An 18,225-nucleotide genomic window follows, 5' to 3' on the forward strand; every position below is an offset into this window, starting at 1 on the left:
CTGCCATCTCGTGGCTGGCTCTGGCCGAGCAAAGGTGGCCGGCGACATTTTTCCAGCTGGAAGGTTTTTGAGATAAGATCCTTCCTGCAGGTAAACTTCAGCTGGAAGGAGCAGGGGACAAGCAACAGTGCCAGTGGTTATACCCCATGGGGCCGCAGCACTTGGGTACCAGAGCTCTGCCGATGCTCCTGGGAGGTCTCCTGCTTTACCTCCTGCTACAGCTGCTCCTCTGCTTTGGGATGGCTCCACCCCAAGCCATGGTAATCCTTTTTCCATCAGGCCAGCACCTCCCTGTGCCCTGTGAGCTAAGGAGAGATCCCTGTTGCTGCTGAGAGGCCCTGGATCTGCTGTGCCCATGCAGCACGTGTGGCCTTCACAATGGTGCTGGGAAGGGAGATGATCCACGGTGAAACAGAGACGTGTTGGGATCAGATGGGATGGACATGGTCTCCACACCTGTTTCTTTTGGCATCTTTCATTGAACTGTGGTGCTGATGCAGGGGTTTATTCTGTGAATAAAGTAAAAATTATTCTGTGAATAAAGTACAAATGGAGAACTACCTGGTCACTCTTTGGCCCCTTTCAGCCTCTCTACCAAGCTCAGGAGTGTGCACAGTAGTTGAAAGAAGTGTGAGAGCAGCCATATATGCTCTGTGGGATCTCCACAACCATCTGCTTGCCCACAGGCAGGAGAAAGGCAGGAGAACAGTGTCTCAAAGAGACCCAGCAGCAGAAAACTTCTGCTGACAGTTCACCAGAGGCTCTAGTAAAGCAGAGAGCTGCGTGCACCACCTTCCACAGAACTCTTGTAGGTCGTGTTTTGTGGGCATTCACTCGAGGATACCTCCTCCTTCCTTGTCTCTAACCATGGGAACAGGCTCCACCTTCCCCTTCTTCCTCCTGAGGTGCTCTGGGTTCTGAAGCTGCACAACTCACTGGAAAAGAGCAGAACAAGAGCTCCAGAGAAAGAAAAAGCTCCAGCTCATTTGGTATTTCCACAGTGCTCGCTGGTTGCTGCCAGGCTGTTCTCTCTGTGGCAGGTATTGGGGCTCAGATCACACAGACTAAAGTGGAATTCTGCAATAAATGAGTCTCCTGGAGGAGACCCCAGGCAATGGGGAGATGAGTGCCCAGTGGGCTATGCAGCATCCTTGGGTACACAGGGAGTTTCCCAGAGTGATAAGACTACAAAGGAAGATTTCTTTATGCAGGTACTGATTCAGCTTTCATCTCTCAATCATCCATTTTTCAACCATCCATTTCAAAACGTTTTGCCAACACTAATTAACCCCTGCAGTGTCTCTGTGGAGGGGATCAGCATCCCTGTGTACCAACAGGAGGATTGAATGGAGAAGACAAGCAGCTCCTTCATGAAAAAAATGAAGGGAGGAAAGAAATCACAATATCCTGAAATCCCAATCCTGCATCCTAACAAAATCACAAATCTCCAAATCTCAGATATTCTGCTGGAAAGATAAGCAGCCACCTGCCACTCTTACCATGCCAGCAGCCTGGCTTTCTCAGCTGGGCACCAAACATTTCATAATCCCAAAAACTGGGGTGCCCTGAAGCCCCCTTACCCTTAGGAGCTGCAGACATGGTCAGCTGCACAGCCTGCTCCTCGCAGACAGATTTTCCCATGATGTTGCACATGCTATTTATTCCATTCATTAACCAAGTTAATGGTGGCTAAGAATAGACCCCAGATGTCCTTCTGGCCTTAAAAAACTTCTTTGGCCTCAAGGAAATGCAAAGCCTAAGTAGCTCATGGCATGTGAACCAATAATGAACCAAGATGTGAAGAGCTTGCACATTTCCAAGAATTCACAAAATACATCTCTGCTTTTAAATAACCTCTGTTCTGCTTTTGGGAAATAACTGGTTAGCAAGGATAGTTCAGAACAGAGCAATGGATGTACAAATGTTTAATTCATTGATATAGAGATTGTGCCAGACAGAGCCAGAGCTGTTCAAATGTCTTCAGTTTCTGTTATCTATTTCTGTGATGTTTCCACTGCGACAAGTTCACAATTCTGTAATAAACTGGTGCTTCTGAACAAAGACCATTTCACATTAAGCCTTTAGAAAATATGCATCTTTAGTACAATTTACTCCTGGTTTTTTGTTTTTTTGCTTTTTTTTTTTTTTTTTTTTTTTTTAGTAATAGAAATTATTCTGTAATATCATTTTTGTACATACTTCTTAATGCATTCGGGAAATATCCCAGAATATACTAAAGATAGCACGATGTTTTTCTGCATCACTGCTAGAAATCAAAGCATTCATGTGCAGAATAAAGAAAAATTTCTTTCTGTACAAGCATTTTTCTTTTGTTGCCTGAATCCAGTCTCTTGGTAATCAGCAATTACAGAAAAGAATTATAACAATCAAATGGGAGTTTGCACTTACAGAAATTAATCCTATTTATTGCATGAGTTATTCAGAAAGAGAAAGCTGTTTGGAAATCTATCAGTAAATGAAAGAAACTCCTATTTCTGAAAACTGAAATTGTATTAATAGAGAATCTAAAGGGTCTAAAGAGGAACACGATCCATTTGGAATCAATTTTGTCTTCTCAGAAACAGGAAAGGTTAAATAAGGAGATTTAAGGACCTTACCCTGTATGAAAACATAGTGCTTTTTACCAGCTAATATTTTGTCAAACCCTCTGTAAAATTATATGGTATTTCAGAAGGTGATACTTGGGGTTCTATAGCATTTTTGACTAGGGCAGCTTTCAGTAAATGGCAGTTTGTTCACCCACGCCACACGTACTCTCCAAACGGTGACTGTTCACACTTTGCAAAAAGACCAAGGCAGAGATCAGGAAATGATAAATCATGCTCATTCCACAAACAGGGGTCCCAGCTCCCATTCCTTCAACCCCCTGCTCACAGACATAGGGTCAGATACCCAATTCCCAGGCCTGAAATAAGGCGGAACGAGATAATGAACAGAGAGCCCAGCAAGGCAGGGAGACCTCTCACAGCAGAGCAGTTTTCCTCCTTTCAGAGGGGGGACTCAGAGCCACATCGGAACTCGGCGAGCCGCCCGCTCGGGACCCTGCCTGCAGCCCCGCATCCCGGCCGTGTCCCGGGCGGGGCTGCGCGCCCCTTGGGGCAGCCCGGGCTGCTGGGATCTGTCCCTGGAGCCGGCTGCCCTCAGCAGGGACCCTTCCAAGGCAAGCGCCCGCGGTCCCGTGCCCGCTCCGTGCCCGCGGTTCCGTGCCCAGCAACGGGAGCGCGCGTTCCCATGGCAGCGCAAACAGCGGCGGCTGCGCTGCCCCGCTCCGCGCCGAGCGCCACATCCCGGCCAGGGCAGCCCGCAGGAGACAGCCCGGCCTGACAGGGACACCCCAGGGTGAGAGGGACACCCCAGGGTGAGAGGGACACCGCTGGGTGAGGGGGACAACGCTGGGTGAGGGGGACCCTGCTGGGTGAGGGGGACACCGCTGGGTGAGGGGGACAACGCTGGGTGAGGGGACACCGCTGGGTGAGGGGGACACCCCAGGGTGAGGGGGACACCGCTGGGTGAGGGGGACCCTGCTGGGTGAGGGGGACACCGCTGGGTGAGGGGGACAACGCTGGGTGAGGGGACACCGCTGGGTGAGGGGGACACCCCAGGGTGAGGGGGACACCGCTGGGTGAGGGGGACCCTGCTGGGTGAGGGGGACACCGCTGAGTGAGGGGGACAACGCTGGGTGAGGGGGACCCTGCTGGGTGAGGGGGACACCGCTGGGTGAGGGGGACACTGCTGGGTGAGAGGGACACCGCTGGGTGAGAGGGACACCCCAGGGTGAGAGGGACACCGCTGCGTGAGGGGGACACCGCTGGGTGAGGGGGACACCCCAGGGTGAGGGGGACACCGCTGGGTGAGGGGGACACCGCTGGGTGAGAGGGACACTGCTGGGTGAGAAGGGACATTGCTGGGTGAGGGGGACACCCCTGGGTGACAGGGACACTGCTCGATGAGAGGGACGCCCCTGCGTGCTCTGGGGGACACCGCTGGGTAAGAGGGACACCCCAGGGTGAGTGGGACACCACTGGATGCCAGGGACATCGGTGGGTGAGATGGACACCCCTGGGTGACACCTCTGGGTGAGATGGACACCCCTGGGTGACACCTCTGGGTGAGAGGGACACCCCTGGGTGACACCTCTGGGTGAGATGGACACCCCTGGGTGACACTGCTGGGTGAGAGGGACACCCCTGGGTGACACCTCTGGGTGAGACGTCATGGAAGAGCGGGTGAGGAGGGTGTGCAGAGAACTCTGCTAGGGACAGATGTGTGACATCCTCTGCTCTGGGAACATGGTGGATGGACTTATTGCACTAGCTTGTAGATCTGTCTGCATTTTTACTTTGGCTTTTTGTTTTGTTTTGGGGGCGTTTTGTTGATTTTTTTTTTTTTTTTGTTTCTTTTTGGGTTTTTGGTGTTTTTTTTATTTTTGGGGATTTTGTTTGTTTGTTTGTTTGTTTGTTTTTTTACTCAGCAGCCTGATGCTAGGAAAAAGCACTGAATAAAGGTTTCAGTGAATTAAAACCCTGAATGCCTTATCTATTGATTCAAGTACTACTGGTACACAGCTACTGGAATATAGTCAGTCAGAGGCAGTGAAATATATGCCAAATTATTCTAGCAATGAAGCTTTTTTTTATTTGCATTATTGAGCTTAATCATTATAAATTATCAGAGCTAGTGCTTCTGTAGCTTCTGGCATTATTTTCAAAGTGCTGTGCAAACAACCTATAAAAAACCCAGCAATCCCAAACAAAAAATCTTAATAAAATTAATATTTATAAATTAATCATAGATACAGTTTCCTATACTTGGCTAAAATTATATTATAAAGCACTTTTTATCTCTAAGGGTTGCACTGACAGTTATTTTCCATATGCCACTGTCTAGTCCTGCTTTTCAGACTCATTGCCCGTAGGAGAAATTTAAATCAACCACAGGAAGAAGAAAATTCATATGAAAAAGGTTTTAGATTACAGAAATCAAGGTGTGCACTGAGGGCTGAAGCTCCAGGTGTTTGCTGCAACTGCTCTGTGAGGTTCACAAGCTGTATTTAGGCATTTGACTGCCTGCCCACCCCTGGCCTGATGGGGCTTTCTCCAAAACTCACATCAGCAGCAGGGGTGATGTTGTTCCAGGACGTAGATGAGAGACCCTAAAGAAAAAATATCCCCTTACATTAAGCAAAAGTCAGAGAGGTTTGAACTTAAGTAACAGTCAAGGAGGTTCTTGGGAAAATGTACTTCAAGAACTGAAAAGGACAGAGAAAATATTTCGGCTATGTTCAAAAGTCTAAATTCTACCTCAGCCTCTGTGCCTCATCAGCAGTGAAAGTTTGACACCTCCAAAGAATAAGGTACTAATTGGGCAGCTGCAGAAAATGCACAAAGCACCAAGGACAGACATGGAAATTAGGCCAGTTGAGTTTAGCTCAAAATACATAAAAACTGGAGGTTGTTCAGAGCAAAACTGATGCTCTAAAATAGCCCTAAAACTAGTGCAAGCAGAAGAGGATATTTTCTACAGCATCTTATAGCAGTGCAGGTCAGGAATGGTGCCAGCAGCAGAATTGCATCAACCGAACTAATACCTCACTAAGCCCAGCTTGCTGTCTTTGGTGATTAAAGGATAGCTTTAACAATGGTCTATCTGTTCTTTGTAAGTGAGATCATTCCAATTATGCCTTGTCCCTTAGGATCCATAGCAAAAACTACAAAAAGACCGGAGGCAGAGAAACAAAAAAATAACCTTCAACACTTTGCCAACCTAAAATGAAAGGCAAGAGAGTTCTGTAAAGTGTGTCTGTGCTGTCCAACAATCATTCATGCTTATTGCAAGAAATCCACAATGCTGAAGCAATTACTGGGAAGAGCTTTAGTGAATAAAAATGTAGCTTGTGAATTAGTGACAGGAGGATGACAAAGCATGGGTGTGGATCAGAACTGGCAACTAGGTGGAAAAAGAGACAAGGGACTTGGGTTCCTTGCTGTCTCCAAATTTGTTTTGTTGTTGCTTCCCCGTCAGTTTATGTGTCAGGAGGACTGTGTTTTACACAGCTTTCACATAAGGCAGGGATGAACATCTCCTTCTGGAGGTCAGAACATACATGTTTTCCAGTTTAATAGAGCTTTTTGTTAATTGCTGCAGACATTAAAGGCTCAGTGGTTAAGATACAGAAAGCCCCTAGGCCTATCACTGCTGTAAAACTTATCACAGCAATTACTGGCTGATCCCAGCTGACTGATTTATGATTTTCTTCAGGCCAGGGTCAAAGACACCATCCTAACATACAGCATCAACATCTAAAAGTCTCTCTTCCAAACTTGAAATGGAAACCCACCTTGTGCTGTCAGGTAAGGACACAATGCAAAACAGCAGTGTTTCCTTGTCAGCTCAGAGGAGAGGCCTGAAGTCAGGTTCTTCTGCCCCAAAACAGATGAAATGGGTAAAACAGTTACAGACAGAAAAATCCCTGTCTGAAGTGTTGTTGCTCATCAGATATGGTCAAGTGACAAACCATACAGAGGTCTCAGTTTTGTCACTGGCTTCCCAGAAGCCCTATCCAGCTCCCTGCTCTTGATCCAGCATTGTTAGAATCTGCAGCTGGGAGCACTCCAGGTGTGATGCAGCACATCCCACTCCCTTTACACTGGGTCCAGATATTCAGCTTCACGCCTTCTACATCCTCATCCTGGGTTTTTTTCTGTTTGGGTTTTGTTGGTTTTTTTTTGTTGTTTTTTTTTTCCCAGAAAGCACAGCAGAGGATGAAAAAACCCCAATGAAAAATCCATTTAAAGTCCCATCAGATACTGAACTTTTCTCAATGAAGGACAAGGAAATTAAGAAGGCAGAGGAGGTATGTACACATGCTTTAGGCTAAACTATAAACAAGCAATTACTAAGGTAGGCACCCACCCAACAGAATACCAAAATTTAGTGCATGAGAGATCAAAGACCTCTTCATGAGAAAGCCGGAGATGTTCAGCCTGGAGAAGAGAATGCTCTAGGAAGACCTGATTGTGATCTTTCAATACTTAAAAGGTGCTTATAAAAAAAGAGCCACTTTTTACACAAGCAGATTGTGATACAACAAGGGGTAGTGGATTTAAACTAGAAGAGGAAAGATTTAGATTATATGTTAGGAAGAAATTCCTTACTGTGAGGTGGTGACACTGGCACAGGTTGCTCAAGGATGTTAGGGATGCCCCATCCCTGGAAGTGTTCAAGGCCAGGCTGGACGAGGCTTTGAGCAACCTGGTCTAGTGGAGTGCTCCTACTCATGGCAGGGTGTCGGAACTAAATGATCCCTAAGGTCCCAACCCAAACCTTTCTGGGGTTCTGTGATCTCTGGGAGATCTGGTTGTTGCACAGGGTTGCACTGCCTGGCATAGTGTGAAAGGAAGCAAGAGGTCTAAAGCAAAGCCTCCTCATCTCACACTGGTGACTGACACAGTCTGCTTTGTGCTTGGGTTGAAGGGCACTAGACAATTATGGGGAAGAGCTTAGGAAGCAGTGCACTAAGGATGTCTGCTGAGTGATGTCCTCACCATAAACCAGGTCCAAATTGTGCAGACAGCACTGAATTACACTTCAGTCCATGTGAAAGCACTGAGCAGGAACACCTTTTACCCTCCAGAAGGTTCTGGTGTGGGTTTGAATAGATTATCTCAATCTGAACTTAATGGTTTAAATGTCTTTGTAAAAGTTGGACTGAGTCGGTTAAGTGTGAGCTGTCCCCCTTTAAGCAAGGGACTCCAAGGATAAATCTCAGAAAATTTCCATTTGCTCTTTAAAAACCACAGCAAACAAAGCACAGGCTCAAACTGTACACATATCTGACTTCTCACAGGAACGCGAAAAGAGGAAGACTATGAAAGTCCATGAGAAAACTACTTACTCCACTAAAATGAAGGCAAAAAGCGGGTTGAGGAAAGCTTTGAAAAGGGAGGAAGAAGAGGAGAGCAGAAAAGAGGCAACATGTGAAGAGAGACTGAAATTTCTTCAGGAGATGCTTTCACGGAAGTTAGCCATGAAAAAAGGTGGAGAACAGGCACTGTCTTTGCAGTGGTGCTGCTCAGCTGGGTAACAGCCTAAAGCAAAGGCCAAAGAGGGGCTGGGCAGAGCAGCTGGCTCTGGCTGACTTCGGTGAGGTCATGCAGACAGACAGTTCTGTGCTGTATCTTGCCAACCCCTGCGTGGCTGAGCCATCTCCAGCTCAGGCATTTACGTTCAGAGCCTGGGTTCCACCTGCCTTGCAGCAGCTGAGCTGGTAGCCAGCTGAGGGTTTGCAGGATCTTGTGTGGTAGAAACCTTTCTACTAAGCCAACCTAAAGTTGGATTTTAATGGATACAGATGCAGATTTTCTGCCTCTGACATGAGGAGTAGATTAGCCATTAATGTCTGTTCACAGAACCAGATTCTCCACTCCATTCTCCCTGTTTTTACTCCATGAAAATCTATATGAAACTGATCCTAAACAAGGTTATAATTACAATACAATAATCAGTTTTGCTGACTCCAATGCCAGCCAGATCCATGCTCACAGCATCCTACATATTCATTGTGCTTTGCCTTGGTCATATTTCCCCCTCTCTAGTCTAAGTAACTTTATGTTCTAATTTCAGATTATGCATTCGACAAGGAGACCTTCCATGGCTACCTACAGGACAGAAAACAGATCTTTTTTCTTGAGGTACATGGCTTTCAGCACATTATTTTCTGTTAATTTAATTACTCTTCCCTGTGTTGCTTTGTTTTGATGTTTATTTTCCTGAGATCAATGCCTAGAGATCTTTCCAAGGTGGCACACATCAGAGCTCATGAACTGACTGCCCAAGTCCTGCCTTACAGTCACTCAGAATCTGTAGCCCAGTAATTCCCAGCCAAGAAATAAAGGACTTTAGGTCATTCCCATCATTCAGTAGCCACCATGGAACCATTCCATTTGTGAGATGCACAGGTACACTGATCTTTGGCTCCTGCTGTCCTGTACATAAACTGTGGCTGGGAGCCATTCTGAACCCAACAGGAGGGAATGGAGTAACCGTGCTCAAACATTCCCATTAGTCACCTCTATTATTGTGCTGTAACACAGCTGAATCAATCTTTGTCAGCCAGGAATTAATGCAGTGCTGGGACTTCTGAATTCTGTCTTTAGATTCACTGCTTATTTGCTGTGTTCCTTCTGAAATAACTCCTGGCCTCCATCTACCTGGCTTGCACCTAGTCACACACCTGAGTTTGAAATCCTTTCCATCTCTGCCCACAGCTATCAGGGAATTTGCTAACCAGCTACAAAGCTAAACCAATGTACCTTTAAAACCAACCAACTGATGTGATTGTGTTGCCTTTGGGGTTCATTTCAGCACACCATTGCAGTAAAGCGAGGGGAGATTGAAAAGATGGAGAACATAGCAAAGGATGAGGAAAAAAAACTGGAAAAGGCTGAGAGAAGGATGGAGAAGGATGCTGCCATGTTTGATGAGTTCCTGAAGGAGAACCATAATAACTCTGTTGAAGCACTGAGAATGTAAGGAACATTGAAGGACCCAGCTGTGGGCTATTTCATTCTGGGCACAGATTTGCTGCTTGACCTCCCTGCAGGGTTTTGGCTGAACACTCTGAGTTTCCCAGAGTTACAGTTCTGGTGGCACTTTCTTCCCACACATTCAATAAAAGAGAGGAAGGAGAACATCATCCAGGGAATACCCTCATTGCAAAAGCCCTCGATCCAGTGGCAGCAAGGAAGCTGCTGGTGGCTCCCCCACTTCCATTCTTCTCACAACACCCATTACTGGAGGGAGATGCCTCTGCCCAACCCCTCACCGTCCCCTCAGGGAAGCAAATCGAGCACTTTGGCCCATTGCAGGTATCACAAGGGCAGAGCTGCAACTGATGCTCAGCAGCAGCCACATAAGGGAGGTCTGAACACTGGGATGCCATACTTTGCCAAGAAAAAGAGGGTCTTCAGGCAGGAGCCAAGCATCTCCTGGGATACATCTACAACACAGATTTCTAGGGCTCATATCACATCTTTTTCACTGTTTCATATGCATCTCAATTCACTACTCACTACTAAATTGTTTAATGGCTTGTTCGTGCATCCTTTCCTAGGGCCAAAAGAGAAACCTCAGCAAAGACAAAGAAAATAACAGAGATCCGGAGACTCACAACTGAAATAAAGAAAATCCAAAGGTAAGATTGCTCATTACTCCTGTCTTGCCTTTAACACCTCCTACAGTGCTACAGCTTCACAGTCCTTGCAGGGGATAGATTTCTAAAAGTGTTCCATTTTAAGAGTCAAAATATTTCGGATTTTGTTTTCCAGATGCTGGCTTTGTTTCTAAAACAACTAATCTAGTTTTCTAATGAAATTTCTTAAAAGTATAGCTATTCCAAACCCAAAATTAAATGCCTAACGTCAGATTAAAATAAATAAAAAAAAACCAAAGTAAGTAATGCATTTTAATGGTGACCTAGGGAAAGACAAAAGAAAGAAGTATAATTACCATTATGAGTTGAGCTGGAAAAATTTCTCATTCCTTTTCAAGTAAAAGTTCAAAAATTAGCAAGCTCAGTACCACAGCAAGAGATATGACCAGGGAATATGACTGATTCTCAGTTTCCACATGAGAAACCACAGAGAGCACAGAGGGCAAGTCCCCTTTTGCCTTCACATATCCATGTGTCTTGGTTTGGAAAGACAGGTGTCTGCTAAGGAAGGCAGGAGCCTCCCTTGAAATGGAAAAATGTAGACCCCTTCCCTCCAAATTGTTATAAATTTGAAATTAAGGGGAGCTCTCAGGCAAAAATATGGGAGCAGGAATAACAGTTCTTTATTAGGGAAGAAAAAAAAAAGATAAAATAAACAATGCAGTGAACCAAAACAACACTGACAGAATACAACCTGACACCCTGTTGGACAGGGTGTTGGCAGCAGTCCAATTGGAATTGTGGCTGCAATCTTCCTGGAGTGTCAGGTGTGGTTCTGTTGGAGCAGTGATCCTGTAGAAAAGCATGTAGTCTTCCTGCAGTGGAAGAGGCAGCTGTTCCTCTGGGAAATCCAGTGCAGGAAAAGCCATGCTGGTGTTCCGGAAATCAAGATTATATCCAGGTAGAAATGCTTGGCTCCTCCCTCTGGGCGGAGCATCTCACAATTGGATGTTACAGTTCTTATCAGTCATGCAGTGACATTCCATAGCCCATTATCAGCAGGTGTCTCCCCTGAGAGAGGACTGGTTGTGGAAGAGATAAGGAAAACTGCCCACTTTACAGAGGACAACTGCTACACAAATGAATACAAATCATAGATGGAAACCGACCTGGATTACTCCGGTCTGAACTCAGATCACGTAGGACTGTTAATCGTTGAACAAATGAATACATCTTTCTTCTCAGTCTGGGACACCATGACATGTGCCCTCTCTCCCCTTCTCTGGATGAAACTCAATATCAAGAGTGAGAAAGAACCTGTTCAAACAGAAGCTTCCCTCCCTGCTAACAAACTTTGTCCACTTCTCTCAACCCAGTGATATCTCCAGATTCAAGGACACCCTGCAGGAGTACAAGATGTACAGGGACATCCTCTACCAGCTATCTCCAAAAGAGTGGCAGGAGGAACACAGAAAAAGGCACAAAAAAGAAAAGGATAAGGAAACAGGACCCAGAATTAATGAAGAAAGTGCTTCACTTACCCCCACCGCAGAGCAGGGTGAGTGCCAGGAAAGTGCTGCTGCTCCTCCCTGGGACAGCCCCCGGCTCTAAGTGGACACTCCTCTTGTCTCCAGACCAGGGTCCCACAAACACTGCCCATAGCGTCACTTTTACGGATATGCCAAGTTCCCTGCTGTTTTCAGAAAGTCTGGATTTCAGATCATGTGATGTCAGGCCACAGCTTAAACACTTCCTGAAGCCTCTTTTATCAAGAGAACTGTAAGTACCAGACAATGCCAACAACAGACTTAAGGACTGAAAAAAGCACTCAGCTGACTGGGAATCAGCACAGGGGAATCCTACTGCTCACCTTGGCTGGGCATTCCAAGATCTGGGGCTTATTGGAACAAACTCAGATACCAGCAGAAAGCTGTCAGGTGTGCAAGTCAGTACCTATGTGCCTGCCCCAAGTGAGCTCAGTCCTCAGATCCTCTGCTGAGAGCCTGCCCCAAGTGGGGCTGTCACTAAGAGGATGCAAACAGAGGTTTTTAACCCTTCATGGCACAGGGTGACAGGTACAAGTGAAAGTGATGAGCAGACTGAGCTGCCAACAGCAGCAAAGCACCACTTCCCTCTCTTCCAGCTCTTGTGTAGAGGAAGAAGCATTAAACAAATGAGTGAGTTAAACTCACTCCCAGTGAGTTTAAAGGCATTTGGATCAACACCCTCAGTTCAGGTTCATGTGTCATGTTCCAGCCCCACTGGCCAGTACAGCCCAGGGCAGAACAAAAGGCAGCTTGCCCATGGACAAAAGTGGCTCCTGTGCTGCTTGTTTGTGATCCCTAGACCCTACTGACCCCTAAATATCCCACAGCCACAGCGAGGCAAAGGTGGGAATGTGCACAGGAGTAAACAGCAACAATGAACAATAATAATGTTCATATGTCACTAACAAGATCTCCTCTGAGCTGTCATTTCTCTAAGGGCCTAACACACAAAATGCTGTTTCAGAAGTTCACTGGAGGATGCAGAGAGTGAAATCAGCTCAGACGAAGATGAGGTCAGAAGACTTATGTTGAAATATTTGTCTTTTCTGTTTGTCCTGTGTCATTTATCAATGTTACTAATTTCCCTCACCTTGTAACCATTAGCTGCAGTTTTGAGGAGTTACTGTAGTTACTAATTATAAATGTATGTTTATACATTCATGAATGTTCACACTTTGGTGACACATATTATAAATACCTTAGTTTAACTTTCCTCCTTCAGTTTCCAAAAACCTACCATCATCTCTAAGCTTGCCATCCTCCAGTGAGATATGACATCATAAACCGAAAGATTTTGAAATTAGTGCAGTTACTGGCTTATGTCTGAAATTGAAGTTTTCCCACTCACAGATGTTTGCAACAATTTTTACCCCACAAAATGCAATTTATTTTGGGGGTGAGCTGTTGAGGCACAGTAAAGCTACATACATAGCAGGAAGGATGTCCATGTACGTTTGTACATGGACAAACATGGACCTCTCTAGATGGAAGAACATTTGAATATCCAAGGCTGGTGCAGACCAACCTCCACAGTGGAGCAGAATCTAGAGGAGGGAAAGAACTCACATGTGTTTTCCACTCTAGGAGCCTGAGCTCTACTTTACTGATCCTGAGCAATTGCTTACTACTTTCATGGAGATGCTGGATGAGAACTTATCCTTTGTCCTGAACTCCCAGGATATTGCAGACAGTTGGAACGAGGTCCAACAGACTTTCATCACCACACGTGAAAGCATGTAAGTGTGACCCTGCAGGTGATGGAAGGGATCCCTGTGGTCCAGCTTTCACACATAAGTGACCCCTCTGCCCCCACAGTCACCATCAGGCACACACTGCAGAGCACACGTAAGGCTGTTCACACAGCAGGGTCTTTCTTTGAGCTCCTAGGAAAGTGTCCCATATGTGCTTAATTTAGGAGATGAGACTTGAGCTTGGGACTAATTCCTTAGTCCTCAAGGCACAGGCTAGGCAATGATGCATTAAGCATCCTGGAGTCAATATAAGTGTAGTGTAATTCTCATGAAGGAAGACCAAAGAAAGAAAGAAAGTTCCTGGAGTGATCCAGAGCAGCACCAATGCTGACTCAATGCAAAACCTTCCTAGAGGAAGACAGTAGGGAACCCAGGTGTCATTGTAATGTACAGTGTCAATGGCAGGTAGATGTATATATTCCCATTTAAAATGTAGTTTATCTCCTTGTGGAGGTTTTAAAGATAATCTGGATCCCCCACTGACTTACTAAAAAACCTTGAATGTTTAGCTATGCTACTTCTCCCACCCCCACACCAGCACAGTAACTGCTTTTCCATAAAGAAACCCTGAAGTTCCCCGTGTTTTCAGGGCTGTGGGTCAAGTTCCCAGGAAAGGCTGAAGTGTTACCTCCATCTGCCGGCAGCAGGAGGGACCAGCCCAGGCTGCGGAGAGCAGAGCCGTGTGTTCCAGAGGTGCTCTTCCCAAACACCTCCTCTCTCTCTCTCTCCCCTCTAGGGAGAAGGAGTTGGCAGCGCTGAAACAGCAGGTAAACACCCTCCGAGCCTCCGTGGCCAAGGAAGAAGAGAAAGTAGCCGACCTGAAGCTCAAAGTTCAGCTCTTTTCCTCTGGAGAACACGAAGCTGATGACCAGGTACACGCTGGGATCCAGGTAAGGGGGGTTCACGTGTGCACAAGTGGTTCCTCTCCACCAGCCACATCCATCCTGGGAACAGAGCACACTGAGGAGGGATCAGTACCGTTTCCCAGCAATGGAGCTACAGCAAGGCTGGCTTGGGGCACTGCTGAGGCAGCAAACGTGTCTGCTCCACGCAGCTGCCGTGAGGTGGGAGCAGGGCACCCAGAGACAGCTGGGCAGCTGCCACCTGACCCAGGTCACAGCCAAGCTGGGAAGATGAAACCAACAAGGAGAATGGCTCAATTCAGCCATCTGTTCCTGCCATTGCCATTAGCCAACCAGGAAACAAGCAATTGAGTCTTATTGAGGGGATTAGAGTGTTTCCTTTACAGATTTCCTTTGGTTTTAGAGGGATATTATGGTTCCACTTGGCAGAGCCCAGCTGTGCCACTCACCATATCTCCTGTCACCTCTAGGACAAAATGCTCACAAGTCTGAACAAGAAGGTGCAGGAAGTGTATTTCCAGTGCACTGGAGACAATGAGACAAACCTGCCAACAGTAGAGATGTTAAAGGTAATAGAAAAACAGCTCAACGATTTACTGGACAGCGTGGAGAGAATCCCACCAGCAAAGATAGAAAAGGCTGTGAAAGCCATAAGAAAGGAACAGAGGGCAAGGTAAGGCAAGACCCTCTTCTGGAAAAGCCTCTACCTTAAGTGTTGACAGCTGAAACAGCCAAATCAACCCAAAAAACTGTAGCAGCAGTCTGAAATCCCATGTGAGTAATCCATCCAATTTTACTTCTGTAAGGGTTCTACATTCACAGTGCTTGCATCTCCTCATCAGTGAGCTGCAGCCCACAGCTACATTAGAAAAGACCTGCAAACTACAGTAGAAAAATCTAGAAGAATAAAAAAGAAAACACTAAACCTAGAAACAAAAACAGATTCTATTATGAGAATCATCATTTTAAGAAAACTATTTACAGTAACAAAATATAAACTGAATAAATAGAAAATTAAACCTCAAGTTAACACAGCCTGCCTTGCCCTGATATTTTGTCAGATTTTAATATGTATATAAGGGCATTTGTCAACAACTCTAGCTTTGAAATGTTTCTTCTACCAAACTTTTAAGTTTAATTTGTATTACTAGATTAAATAGTAGCAATTAACACAATCAGTGTAAGTCCCAAGATGAGACATGTTCCTGTAGGCCCAGTTACATAAAATTCCACCTCACAAATAACAAAGATAACTGAACTGATGACTGTATCTGGCCATCCTCAAGTGAATCAGACAGAATAGCATGAGGATTTAAAGCCAGACAGTGACATTTTGGTTCTGCTAATTCTCCTTCTCTGCATTGTTATTCAGCTGTGTAGTAGAAAAGGTATGGTGCTTCTTCCTGATGTGCTGTGAATAGGTCTGCACTCTTAAATTGCAGAATAAGTAAGACAAACATTTATTCTACGCTGGGGATGGAAGAGAGTAATTCAGGAAAGATACCACAAACCCTATCCCCAAATATTTTTTTTTTTAAAAACTCCCAAAAAAACCCCAAACAAACAAACAACACCCACCAAAAAACCAAAAAAAAAACAACCAAAACAAAAGCAACACCAACAAAACCAAAACACAACAAACCCTACTAAGAGCATTAAACATTTTCCTCAAGTTTACATAGTTAAGAGTGCAGTTTCTCTACACCACTGTTCCATAGCTTGAGCCCATTCCTGTTCCAGCACTTTGTTTTCATAGGGAACTGGAGCAACAGAATTGGCCTCCAGTGTGCCCCTTTGGGCCAAGTGTAGCTCCGTGGGTGTAACAGCTCACAGCTGTGTGTCACAGACCTGGTTACACCGGTGAGAACTGGGCATACAACAAGCACCACCCTCCCCACAGCTGGGGAGCATCCTGCCCAACTGCAGGGCATGAGACACCTGCTGAAGGGCGTGCAGAGCATGTCTGTAGCAGAACAACTGCCCAGCATCTCTGTGTCAAAGCCTGACATGCTTTTTCCACCCATCACTCCAGAAAGAGTAGGACCAACTGCAGGCAGTGCTTCCTTCTTACTCCCTTCACAGCAACCAACTCCAGCAGCAGGTGTGCCCAAACCCTGTGCTCCAATGCTTAGATGGAAGGTGTGATGTAAGATGCTATGTTAGATGTTGATGCTGTGTGTCAAAAGCACAGCTGGTGTAGCTGCAAGCTGCATTTAACCCATCCTATATTCCCTCTCTTCAAAAGGCTCAGAGAGGAAAAGCAGAAACAAATGAAGCAGCAGCAGGATGAAGGATTGAAAAGGGACATTGAAACATCACAGGTACCTGAAGAAAAAAAGGTAAGTGCAATGGTCTGTGGAAACACCTTACCTCAACAGCTCACTTTGGAGAAGCTGAGGGTACCTCAACATCAAGTGTTTAAGGGAAAAGTGTTATTAAGGGGCCTCCACAGCTGTGTGGGCACAGCACCTACAGCCAGGTGTAGCCCAATTTACAGGACTGATGTAACTTAAGCCACTGCTGGGAAGTCAGTCACAGTGCACATTATTCCAGCTCAGTGTCCTTCCATGATCCTTCTCTCAGCCACATGCCCCCCTCCACTACTTGCCAGTTCTCAGTAAGCTCATTTCAACTCATTAACTTGGTTGTATTAAACCAAGCATGAAAATTGGCAAATGAGGAACTGGGCAGCAGCAGGACACTCCTGATAACAGAAGTAAGGCCCCAGATCAGCTCAGCCACATCAAACCACACCTTTTCTGACATGTCCTACATCCTCCCAAACTCAGCTCTGGCCCTTTGAGAGGCTCAGTGCAGAGTTTCTGCCATGGCTGCTGCTGCACCTTCCCCAGGTCAACATGGCCACGAGGAGACCCCAGTTCTGTCACAGTGACAGCACAGGTGACTCAAGAGCAGGGGCCATGAGTCCCTGCCCTTTAGCCAAGAGAAAATAGAGGGTTCTGTAGCCCTCTGATGTTTCTTTGGATTTCCAACTTTCCATCCTCCTCCTGGCACAGGACTAATGAGGCTTTAGTCAGAAAGCAGTGCTGAAGTTGTAGGTACAACAGTAGAAGCTGAAGCAGGAGCACATGCACAGCCTTCAGGTGTTTCACATTCACTTTCCAATACAGAAAGCACACCAAGCAGACACCCTGCAGCCTGCCTAGAGCACAGGGCAAGGGCCACAGCCCCTCCAAGCCTGGCAGCACAGAGCAGCTTTAGCTGCCTGGTCAGACACCCAAGCAAGCACTGCTGCTGCACCTCTTCCTCCTCTGCAGAACTACAAGACAGCGGCCTTGTCTTCCAACCCACCTGCCAGGAAGAACAGCCAAGGAAACAGATAAGAAGGAAGAACAATTGTTTCATTTTTCCTGCTGGCACAGCCTTAACCACAGCTCATAGGGCTGATGCTGTTCTAGAAGTCTTTTCTAGATATACATTCTGTCAGTCTTTGCTCAGCTGAACTTTACTGTCCCAAGAAATTTCTTTCTTCTCCTACCCTAAGATTCCAGGGAAAGTTTGCAACCCCTTTTCTCCTCCTTTGGAATTTTGCCTAAGAAAAGAAATAAAAATTCTCTCATTTTGCTTCTCAAGCTCCTGCTAAGCACCAGTGCTTTTCTCATTCGGTTTTTGATGCCAATAGCACTCTCCATACAAACCTGAGCAGTGAGATCTACTCTAGGAGACCGTCCTAGGTGACAACCTTTGTTAAGGTACAGCTGAGGCAGGTATCTCACAGACACTTATGATAATCACAGATCTTCTGAAGGACTACAAAAACTGAGGGCTATGCTCCAATCCAAAGCCATTACAGACTCTACCCCACTGTGGAGGAGAAGACACAACTGAAGGAAAAACACAAGCACTCTGCAGAAATCAAGCTGCCAGTAACT

The 18,225-nt window shown here is 46.0% G+C and overlaps 1 protein-coding gene across 1 annotated transcript; it reads left to right on the top strand.

The window, feature by feature from the left end:
• The first annotated feature begins 6,092 nt into the window (after window positions 1–6,092).
• Window positions 6,093–17,912, top strand: CFAP100 (cilia and flagella associated protein 100). The gene is made up of 14 exons (XM_068201404.1): window positions 6,093–6,112; window positions 6,604–6,874; window positions 7,868–8,057; window positions 8,644–8,711; window positions 9,385–9,548; window positions 10,133–10,213; window positions 11,548–11,729; window positions 11,806–11,950; window positions 12,683–12,731; window positions 13,303–13,454; window positions 14,206–14,341; window positions 14,803–15,005; window positions 16,578–16,671; window positions 17,611–17,912. The coding sequence occupies exons 1-14, from the start codon at window positions 6,093–6,095 to the stop codon at window positions 17,674–17,676; spliced, it is 1,821 nt and encodes a 606-aa protein (XP_068057505.1). The 3' UTR covers window positions 17,677–17,912.
• Window positions 17,913–18,225: the final 313 nt, after the last annotated feature.

The sequence above is a fragment of the Anomalospiza imberbis genome, chromosome 11 (genome assembly GCF_031753505.1).
Source record: "Anomalospiza imberbis isolate Cuckoo-Finch-1a 21T00152 chromosome 11, ASM3175350v1, whole genome shotgun sequence".
NCBI lineage: Eukaryota > Metazoa > Chordata > Aves > Passeriformes > Viduidae > Anomalospiza > Anomalospiza imberbis.

Bases quoted from the DNA above. Each gene is read 5' to 3' on its own strand.
- CFAP100 (XM_068201404.1), top strand. From the start codon at position 6,093: ATGAACATCTCCTTCTGGAG. The intron at 11,730-11,805 runs GTGAGTGCCAGG...TCTTGTCTCCAG, and splicing joins TACCCCCACCGCAGAGCAGG to ACCAGGGTCCCACAAACACT. The intron at 12,732-13,302 runs GTCAGAAGACTT...TTTCCACTCTAG, and splicing joins TCAGCTCAGACGAAGATGAG to GAGCCTGAGCTCTACTTTAC.